This window comes from Melozone crissalis, unplaced genomic scaffold (assembly GCF_028551555.1).
Source record: "Melozone crissalis strain CALT ecotype California unplaced genomic scaffold, PUWL_Pcris_2 ptg000081l_1, whole genome shotgun sequence".
Taxonomy (NCBI): domain Eukaryota; kingdom Metazoa; phylum Chordata; class Aves; order Passeriformes; family Passerellidae; genus Melozone; species Melozone crissalis.
In genome coordinates this window covers 8,112,457-8,123,636 of record NW_026535858.1, presented here as the reverse complement: position 1 = coordinate 8,123,636, position 11,180 = coordinate 8,112,457, and the positions used below count along the sequence as shown (strand labels likewise).

At 47.2% G+C, this 11,180-nt stretch overlaps 1 protein-coding gene across 1 annotated transcript; it reads left to right on the top strand.

Annotated features, from left to right (window-relative positions):
- Nucleotides 1–1,750: 1,750 nt before the first annotated feature.
- Nucleotides 1,751–5,553, top strand: LOC128946614 (left-right determination factor 2-like). The gene is made up of 4 exons (XM_054290514.1): nucleotides 1,751–2,015; nucleotides 2,919–3,165; nucleotides 3,918–4,157; nucleotides 5,241–5,553. Exons 1-4 carry the CDS (start codon nucleotides 1,751–1,753, stop codon nucleotides 5,551–5,553), a joined length of 1,065 nt encoding a protein of 354 aa, XP_054146489.1.
- The last annotated feature ends 5,627 nt before the right edge of the window (nucleotides 5,554–11,180 follow it).

Here is an 11,180-nt window from a genome sequence, read left to right as displayed (position 1 = left end):
CAGGAAAAAACCTTCCCTTTTATTCACAGGAGTGTTTGACTTGAGCTGAACTCGAAGCTGACAAATGAAGTGGATATTTTTCACTGCTGTTTGTGTCTTGGGAATGGATGTGTTTTGAAGTAATACACAAATGCATGTCTAAAATTTATCTCTGGAGAAAGATGCTACACAAAGTGCAGGATTAAAGAACGCACAGCCTTGGGCCATGCGCAGGCTGTTACTTTGTAGTCTGTTCCATTTTCCTCTTAAAACTCAATTTAGCTGAATAAGGTGCCCTTTTAACATCCAACAGAGGCTTTATCATGCTTAAGAAGACAAGTTTCTTAAAAGGTTGTAAAGACAAAGTGAGCAGTAACAGAAGTGTTGAGTGGGGCTCTTTCAGACGGCTTTATTGCATTCCCCTGAGCACAAACCAGGCTGCCTCCCTCAGCTGACACTTGTTTTAATGAGGGATGAGCCACAAAGGGGTGATTTTGTACAAGTTCATTACATCCATCCTCCAGCCAGACTGTCCTCAGGGCACACCATTCAGCCTGGGCACTGGGTGAAACTGGGCCAATTTAAAATCATTTACAGAGATGTATAAAACCCAAAGGGCCTTTGATGCTGAAGACATTTGTCTGCAGGCTCAGGTATGTGGCTGCTGGAGAGGATGAGAGTCTGCCCCAGGTGCCATGCTCCTTCATGCTTTCATCAATCACATTTTATTCCTTCAATTCAATTCTCCTGGGATGGGTGCCAAAAATAGATTTCCACACCTTATGCCAGGAAAGGCTGGGGAAGAAAAAGGTGTAAGTTTCCAACTTAAATGTAAACATCCAAACTCCTCACCCCAGCCTTCAGATCAGCTTCACTCTCCAGAGCCAGTGCTCTGCTGTGGCTGTTAACAGCATTCAAAATACTGATATTCTTCATCCATGCTGGGGAATAGTGCAGTGGTTTCTCATGTTCACTGAGAGGTGATTTGCCTTTACATAAACCCTCTTCTTCTAGGCATGAGTATTATGAAACCCCCAGGAATCCAGAAAGAGTGATGGGGAGTTTTTCCACCATGTCACACCCGTACATCTTCCACCTTCTGTGATTCAGGAGCAGCACAAAATCCCATAAATCATTCAAGTGCTGTGACTCACTGCCCTGATTCATACACTTGATACAAATATTCAGAGATCAAAGTGGAACCTTAGCCCCCCACCCCAAAGATTAAAATGATTTTTCAATGCTTGCCATAAAAATGGACTTCCAGCTAAAGCTAAAGCTTCTCCTGATCGTTATTGACAAGTTCTCTGCAGCAAAGATTGATGCTGCCTTGAGGAATCATATGGTGTGGCACATAAAGCAATGTATTCTGCAGTTGTGCTTCCTCCCTTCAGGGCTGAGCAGGGGACACTCATTGCTCAGGGGGCTTCTGGACAAATATTTACAGGGAATTAAAAGAGAAAAAAGGAAATTTCTTCCCCGTGATGGAATCTAGGAGCCCCCTAAACCCTCCTGTATTAACTTTGCAGTGGATGAAGGTGTTAAACTGGCATGTGTCTACCAACAGGGGAGTGACCCTTTCAAGTCCTTTGCTTCGTCCCCACTTGTGAAATTTGTTGTGCCAGTGGGACGAGGCTGGCTATAAAACCCCAGCACCGGGGACCTCCACCCAGCTCGGGCAGGCTGCCAGCACACCTCTGCCGAGAGCAGCCCCGGGGAGATCCCCCCTTCACCTCTGCCGGGCCGGGAGCTGCTTCTCCGACCGAGGAGGATGGACCTGAGGTGTGCCTGGATGCTCTGCGTGCTCTGCCTCGTCCCCACCGCCCCAGCCTTTACCCAGGAACGCTTCAAGGAGGCGGTGCTGAAGCAGCTGGGGCTGTCCGAGGTGCCTAAACTCCATTCGAGAGACTTGGTGGATGTGGTTATCCCAGAGCACGTCAAGAACAAGTACATGTCCATGCTGAAGCGGCAGAGGGTGAAGCGCCGAGCCCTGCCCAGCCTGGCTGGCATCCTCAGGGCCACCCCGGGACACACAGGTAAGGTTTCTGCATCCCAAGCATCCCAAGCATCCCAAGCATCCCAAGCATCCTGCTGCCGCCAGGGGAATCGGCCAGGGCTCTCCCGGCTGGCAGCAGCATGGGCAGAGGCAAAGCCCCGAGGGGAAAGGGGAATGAGGGGCGGGTTTGGCTCCAGACCTCGTGCAACAGCATCCTAAAGATTAACAAAGCACCCTTTGCACCTGGAGAGGGAGTCCCGCAGTCCTTCCAAAGGACAGGATGCTGCTGGAGCTTGACAGAAGCCTTGGTACCCTGGGAACAGTCTGGGCAGGTGGGGGGAATAAAAAAGTGCAAGCCAAGGTTTTGGGTGAAATCTACAGCAAGTCCTCTAATGGGAATCACACTTCTTGGAGAATGTTTCACTCCCACTCATCTCTTTTTTGTTTAGTTTCTTTTTTTTTTAACAGGAAAAATTACTTGAAAATTACCTCCAGAAAAAGGAGGAAAAATAGCCATACAGATACAATAGTGGCTGTACAAGGGCGCTTAGAGCTTATTATGCTTTCAAAGGACATACACAGCACCCTGGGCAGCAAATGAAAATACTTTTTCATTCCAAGTGGTGCAAATACTTTTTCATTCCAAGTGGTGCAGTTTCCTGCTTTCAAGCCCAGCAGTGGCACAGAGGTGCACACTTTTTGAGTTCATATTATGCCAGAGATTTGGTTCTTCCAGGCTGCAGAGGCTCAGACATGGGAGAATAATTCAGGCATTTGCAGGACATTGATTCAAGCATGCATTAGAAAAGATGTGTTTAGTGGCTGTGTCTGCAACTGGGAACATAGAAGGAGTGTGTTGTGATGATAATTGTGCATGAAATGTGGCAGCTTTTCCCAGCAGGGTGGCAGTGACAGGCCATCCTTTTTGTCCCCAACTGCACAGGTATGGCAGGGGAAGTCCTCTACACCGACACAACCACACGCCAGAGGCTGGTGTTCGACATGGAAGGCAGAATACCCAAAAACAATGAAGTGACAATGGCTGAACTGAAACTCTTCAAGAAGCCTGTGGACCGGGCAAAGCTGCCTGCCAGGCAGTCCCACAGGCCCGTCTCCAACGCCAGAGTCAGCGTGTACTGTGTGCAGCAGCAGCACGATGGCACCAACAGCACCTCCCTGATAGATTCCAGGTGAGAAAGGGGCCTCTGCTGGAGTTACAGAGTTTGGGTCCTCTGGGGTGCATGTGGGCATCGTGTGGTTGTGCCTCAGCTCAGTCTGATGGGGTTAGCATCTGTACTACTGTGTTATATGGCCTCTAAACCCACAAAGAGCTTTTAAGAGCACGTATTATGCTGAGATGACAATATATGATGATTCTATGAAATGATATCATGTGCTATTACATCTTCCTCTCTGAAATCCCTCACTTGGTTCAATTCTGGGTCACTTATTCAAGTGGGTTACTGGCTGCTGGTCTTCTTTCCCCTGGCCATTTTATTAGCTGGTTTAAACAAGTAAATGATGCAAAAATCATCTGACTCTGTAGTGGTGAGCTCTGTGGAAGTTTTGCAACCCTTGAAGGCAGAACTAGACTGGACTGGAAGCTTATGGCCCTGGTGCAGCTCAGACGGGAGCAGGTGGGAGCCTGGTGTTGACCAGGCTGTTGTCACCAATATTGAGGCTGCACATGACCCTGCACCACCTAATTTTTTGTATGAGCATGTAGAGAGGGTTTTTTCTGACCCTTCAGTGTCTGTTAGATCCGCATTTGTCTTTTTGAGGTGGCAATTAACTGCTGTGGGTGCTTGCCCAGAGCAAAAATGATCATGTACTCAAGGCATGCGCCAATCTACGTGATGTAAATTATCCTGCTGCAATAACAGCGCTGCGAGCCCGGGATTTATCTGACGGGCTTTTCTAACGCCAAGCCCTTGTCGTGCAGGCTGGTTCCTATCCGTGAGTCGGGCTGGAAGAGCTTTGATGTGACCCAGGCCGTGCATTACTGGCTGCGGAGCAAGGGGCGGGGGCCGATGCTGCTGGAGGTGCGGATCGAGGGGGAGAGGCCGGGCAGCCACGCCTCGGAAATGGCCAGAGCCGTGCGCTTCACCTCGCAGCACCCCGGGGACAGAGCCCTGGGCAAGCCCGAGCTGGTGCTCTACACCCTCGACTTGGACGACTACGGGTATGTAGGAAACCTAAATCTGCATGCACTGCCTGTGAAAAACGCCAATCGCTTGGTTTTAAAATTTTAAAAGTTTAATAGTTTAAAAGTTTAATAAAAAATAGTAATACAATTAGAGTAATAATAATCTGGACAAATTAAATTAGGACAATATGAGGCAATAAATACAAAGAGTTAGGGACAGTCCGGGTACCTTTTTCTGGGCAGCATGAGCCCGAAAAAGGGGGCTAACAGAGGATTAACCCTTTAAAGCAACAGCCTGTTGCATATTCATATACGTCATACATGATGCATAAATTCCATTCAAACACAAGATTCTGTCTGGTTATCATCAACTTCTTCCTCTGAATCCTAACAGCACCTTCGAGGCGGGAAGAAGTTGGTTTCTTCTGATAATGGAGCAATAAATTCTCTTTCTCTGAAAGATTCAGGTGTCCTGTAGCTGCTATCTCACTGCCAGTCCTTTCTTTAAAAAAAAATATCCTACATAGCACAGTTTCTATTTCAACATTTTGTTATAACCTAAAACTATATTTAACACACTACTTCAGAGAATTAATACAGCATTACTTTCTAACACAACACATATAATATTCATTTCAATATTTGCGAAAAGCCAATCATAAAATAGGCATTTTTCACACTGCCTCTGGTGTAATTTTGTCCTTGAATTATTGATTTTTGTTGGGGGGGAAGAGGGCAAACCCCAAATTACTGGGGTGGGGGAGAGGGTAGGTAGCTCTTACCATCGTCAGTGTCCACCAGCTGTGAATGGAGAAGTTAGAAAGCTACTGCTGAATCTCACCTCTCCTCTTCCTATATCTGCTGTCTGACTACCCAAACAAACCCTGAGCAGGTTGCATGTCTCAGAGCCCACCTGTGCTATCAGCAGCAAGGATGATTTCTCCCATTCTTCAGTTTCCAGTTGCAGCACCCATTCCTGTCTCCTTTTTGGTGTCCAGGAACCCTGGGGTCTGCAGGGAGGAAACAGAGCCCTTTTATGCCATAAGCAGCAAGGATGATTTCTCCCACTCCCCAGTTCCCAGTTGCAGTACTCATTCCTGTCTCCTTTTTGGCCTCCAGGAGCTCCGGGGACTGCAGGGAGGAGGCGTTGCTGGGGAAATCCACCTGCTGCCGGCAGCAGCACTACATCAGCCTGCGGGACGTGCCCTGGGTGCTGGAGCCGGCGGGGTTCCAGGCGTTCCGCTGCTCCGGGCCCTGCCTGCAGCCACCGCGCCACTCCGGGCCGCGCTCCTGCGCCGCGGCCGCCAGCTCGGCGCTGCCCATCATCTACCTCGTCAGGAGGGGCAACCACACCGAGGTTGAGGCGGCCGAGCTGCCCAACATGATCGTGGAGAGGTGCAGCTGTGTCGCAGATGGTGTGGCGCTGGTGTGATGGGTGACTGGATGGCCAAGGGTGTCATCCATTCCCCATCCATTCCTCTTGCAGCCCTGCCAAGAGCCACCTCAGCCCCGAGCCAGAGATGAAGGTCCTAGGGGGTTCTGCCTGCACTGGGGCCCTGGTGCCGGTGTAGATGAGCTCAGAGGAGCGTGCATTTCTCATATGTGGAGGGGTACCTTAGGAGCCTTGTGCTTCTCGGGGCCTCCTTGGTGCCAGCTAAACTTCACTGAATTTATTTCAGCCCCCACGATGGAGTAATGCAAACAGCTCCAGGCAAAAGAACAAGATTCCATTCCTTCACCATCGCCAGGTGAAGAGCAAATTCGTGGACTCAGCTTTTCATTCTTGGGCTGCTGGGTTTGGTCCTTGTCTGCCCAATCTTTTTTTTTTGGTGAGCTGGGGAGCAGAAGCACTTACTTGTATATAAACTGTACACACACACGTGCACACATGTACAGAGTGTATGAATAAATGTGTGTATTGTCTACATACTGAATAGCTACATATTGATTACTTACATATAGATATATGTACATTTAATATTGCATAGAGCTCAAAGGAGCATATTTATGTGCATATGTATTGCATGTACATAAAATATTATCTGAAACTCAAAGACTTATATTTTTGGTCCCTGCACCACAGGCTTCACATAGTTTTAGGCAGAATTTAGAGTCCTGGAATCAACAGGAACATTAGGACTTACTTGTGTGAGTAACAGTTTGTTTTTCTGATTCTGTATTACAGTTATTTCAATTTAGGGATATTTTTCAAGTTGTGTGTGCTTTCAAAATCAAGGAACCAATAAAATACAAGTATTAAAGTCACCATGTGTGTGCTTATATTTATTCTTAGATCTAAAATGGAGGGGAAAAGGTCGATTATATTTCTGTGAGTAGCCAGTGCCCAGCTCCTATAAACATGCACACAGGAACAACTCTTCTCAGCTACCTGTGTGATTTTATCTGTTCCCCAGGGGCTGGGCTGAATCGGCAGGCAGAGCAGAGCCTACACTGTCAGCGCTTCATCCTGAGCTGCTGCGGGGTTTAAGGCAACACTTTCTTAAAGAGAAAACCCAGAATCTTTTCTGCCAGCAGGAGGTGATGCTCTCCTCGTGAACTTGCAGGGTGACAGAACTTGCTGGGCTCAGCTGCAGCTGTAGCAGGAAGGGATGAGCTGCTCCCATCCCCTTCCTGCCCATGGGAAGCCTTTTAACCCTGACCCTTCCTGTTGGACATACCCTGGAGAAAGGCTGTGATCCTGTGGTTTAAGCCCTTTATGGACTGTTCTGAGCTGCTGGCCATGGTGTCACCTGTGCTCATTATTCCCATCTTTGTGTCAAACTCCTCTCCTCGGTTCATAACCCACTGAGGTGGCTCTGGGGATGCAGCATTTGCTGCTGACCATCTCTGTTGGATGGTGGGATGTGGTCCCTGAGGCTGTGGTTGAACCTGCTGCTGGTGCAAGGACTCTGAAATGTGTTTGTCTGGCTGGACAGGGTGACCATGGATGAGGGGGAAAGAGGGACCTGTTTGACTCTATGGCTATGTGTTATCCATCAGGAAATGTGAGTGTTCCTGCTGCTCTGCAGGACTCCAGCTCTGGGGTCACCCAGGCATCTCTGCCATCACCTCATGGGTAGGCTGGCACCTCTCACTTGTGTAAACATCTGTGGCAAAGGAGCTTTAAGGGGAGGGGAAAAGGCAAAAGCACAGACTCACCGTTCACCAGCACTGGGCATACAGTCAGAATCGGACGAGCCAGAACATCTCTGGCATTCCCTTCTCATGACTATGTATCTACCTAATGGCATCAGTATTTCTCTCCACCTAGCTGGGGCAGGGCATAGCCTGAAGGGCAGGAGCTCAGCCATCACCAGGAGGAGCAGAGCCGATGATCCAGCCTCACACCGAGCCTGGGGAACAAAGTGTTTGAGCTGGGATACGAAGTGTTTGAGCTGGTTGCTACCTGAGAAAGAAGAGCATTAATCCTGACTTCCCTCCAACCTCCAGCACTTGCACTTCAGCCATCATTCATCCTCCATCCCAGGGGAAATTCCGTGCAGTGCAATTTGGGCAGGCTGTTGAGGGAAATGGGGAGCAGAGCATCCCAGGAGCTGCGGCGTGGACGAGGCTCCTCCCTCCACCAGGATCCTGAGCTGTGTCCCTGTGCTGATCCCTTGCTTTGAGTCTGGCTGTCTTTGCTGGGTGTCCTGAGGACAAGAGGGACACAGAAGCCAGCGGTGGGTCTGTGAGCGTGTCTGTGGCACCTGGAGGGTGGTGGCCAAGGAGACCTGGTCTTACTGTGGGGAGTGTAAAAAATAGGTTAGAAACTGTTGTAAAATAGTTGCTAGATCGTTAAGCATGTACTGTTAGTTTTGTTATTGTGAAAATTCATATTGTATGATTGGCTTTTTGCAAATATTGAAATAAATATTATAGGTGTTATGTTAGAAAGTTATGTTGTGTTAATTTTCTTAAGCAGTGTGTTAAATATAGTTTTTGGTTATAACAAAATGTTAAAGTAGAAACTATGCTATGTAAGATACTTTTTTTAAAGAAAGGACTTGCACTGAGATAGCAGCCACAGGACACCTAAATCTTTCAGAGAAAAAGAATTTATTGCTCCATTATTGATTTCTTCCTGCCTCGCTCAGCCCTGAAGACACAGTCACGATTCAGAGGAAGAAGTTGGTTCTGACCAGACAGAATCCTGTGTTTGAAAGGAGTTCATGCATCATGGATGAGGTGTATGAATATGCAACAGGCTGTTGCTTTTAAGGGTTAATCCTCTGTTAACGTGTGTGCTTTTTCGGGCTTATTTTGCCCTGAAAAAGGTACTCAGACGTCCACTCTTTGTTTCTGTTGTCTCATATTGTCTGATCCTAATTGTCCAAATTTTTATTCCTCTAATTATATTACTATTTTATAACAATTTTATTACTATTAAACTTTTAAAATTTTAAGAAGAAGTGATTGGCGTTTTTCACAGTTATTATTTTGTAAAAGGGGCTAAAAGGGTAGTTATAAGAAATAGGGTACTCAACGTACCATTACACACCTCAGTAAAGTGCATCCCTCCCCAAGCGAAACGAGCCAGCCTGCACAGAACTGTAATGGGCCAATTAAGTGCCTCAAACCTTCATGCAAATGAAGGATCCAAAAAGAAACCAATCTAAAGGGACAAAAAACAGGATGAAAAGGGGCTGCTGACCCACTGAACTGTGCTGCTCCATCGGGGACTGAAAAGAAGCCCCAGTGCTGGCACTGCAGCATCCTGGATGGGAGCGCTCCTGCTCAGCCCTCGGCCCCCTTGCTTTAGGCCTTTATTTTTCTTACAATAAAAGCTGAAATCACTTTAGTACTGGGACCCTGCTCTCATTTTTAACAGGGAGACCTGTAGGTATTGCATAGTGCAAATCTGTGAGCAATAATGCCCTGCCTGCCCTGCTGCCTGCATGCACACTTGGATTTACCGCTGGGGGAGCTGCACGGATGCCACAGCATCTCTGCTGGGGCTGGTTTAGAACTTGCACTGAGATTGAAGCTCCAGACTTTTGGGGAGACAGGACACTGAGGAAAACGAGAGCAGGCTCCTGGTACTAAAGTGATTTCAGCATTTATGATAAGAAAAAGAAAGGCCTGAAGCAATGGGGCCCGGGCTGAGCAGGAGCGCTCCCATCGAGGATGCTGCAGTGCCAGGGCTGGGGCTGTTCAGCAGCGATGGCCCAGGTGGAGCAGCACAATTCAGTGGGTCAGAAGCCCCTTTTTATCCTGTTTTTGTCCCTTTGGATTGGTTTCTTTTTAGATCCTTCATTTGCATGGAGGTTTAAGGCGCTATGGTACCTTGAGTACCGTATTTCTTACAACTATCCTTTTAACCCCTTTTACAATATAATAACCAAACTAACAGTACGTGCTTAACAATCTATCAACTATTTTACAACAGTTTCTAGCCTATTTTTAGCAACACTACTCCTCTAAACTCCAGATGGCTTTGCCATGAAAATGTTGCAGGCTTGGAGGCTGGGCTGATGTGGGGAAGGCTCCAGAGACTTCTACACTGCAGACTCCTGGCTAGAAGGCTGTGGATGAAATTCTGCCACACCTGGGACTTTTTCAGACATCAGCCCGTGCTGCAGGTAATTGTCTCCCAGTCTGTCATCCTCAATCCAGGCTGCATTTGTTGTGACACCTTCTGTGTGCTGCTTGCACGGGTACAACTTGTAATGCACACGGAGGCTGCCAAGCTGTCATGTTCTGCTTTCCATCTGAGCAGCAACACAGTCTCTGAGGAGAGGCAGAACATCTCACATCCCTGGCAGCAGGGTGCTCAGCACTGCCATTGATGCTGTGCTGTAATACAACAAAAAGGAGGAGCAGTGCAGGAGAGTAATGAACCCCATATAGCCAGAAATTATTTTAAAAAATGGAAAGGTTGTTTAAGGCAAAGTTAGTGTTAAACTATCAGGCATCCTCCTTGTGAAAAATGCCAATCACTTGTTTTTAAAATTTTAGAAGTTTAATAGTAATAAAATGCTTATAAAAATAGTAATATAATTAGAGGAATAATAATTTGGACAATTAGGATTTAGGACAGTACGAGACAATAAAAACAAAGAGTTAAGGACAGTCCAGGTGCCTCTTTCTGGGCAAAATCAGCCCGAAAAAGGACCCACATTAACAGAGGATTAACCGTTAAAAGCAACAGCCTGTTGCATATTCACACACCTCATCCATGATGCATAATTCCATTCAAACACAGGATTCTGTCTGGTCAGTGTCAGCTTCTTGCTCTCAATCCTGACAGCGTCTTCAAAGCTGAGCGAGGCGGGAAGAAGTTTGTTTCTTCTGATAATGGAGCAATAAATTCTCTTTCTCTGAAAGATTTAGGTGTCCTGTGGCTGCTATCTCAGTGGCAGTACCTCATTCCTCTCTTTAAAAAAGTATTCTGCATAGCATAGTTTCTATTTTAACATTTTGTTATAACCTAAAACTATATTTAACACACGACTTAAGAAAATTAACACAGCATTACTTTCTAACACAACACATGTAATATTCATTTCAATATTTGCCAAAGGCCAATCATAAAATACACATTTTTCATGCTCCTGCACTGCTGCAAGCACAGAGCACCCAGGTGCTGCTCAGGGAGCAGGAGGTGTGGGCTCTTCACCTGGAGGACTCCAAGAGCCCTGTCAGACCCACTCCAGGTGAGGTTCTTGTGTGAGTGTTCATGTGGCAGCTCAATCTTATCAGAAACATGAGCTTATCAAGAGTGCCTGCTCTGGCTGGCCCTCGTGGCAGTGCTCACAGGGTGACCTTAAGGGCCTGCAGTGGCTGATGGAGCTGGACTTGGGGGCTGGAGCTGCTCCTGTCAGTCTCAGGAAAGCTTTCCTTTAGAGAGAGGCTTGGCCATGCCAGCAGCACTTTCCCTCTCCCTTATCTCTACCCATTATCTCCATTCTAGGAGAGAGAACAAAAGTTTCAAGCCACATTAAATGCCACTGCTGGCTGGACTACATTGCCCTGTGTGATCTTTCCATGGTTTCATTTAAATCAAAGCTGCTTTCCCATTTCCTTTCAAAATCTGTGAGAAGTTGCAGCTTTTCTCAGCTG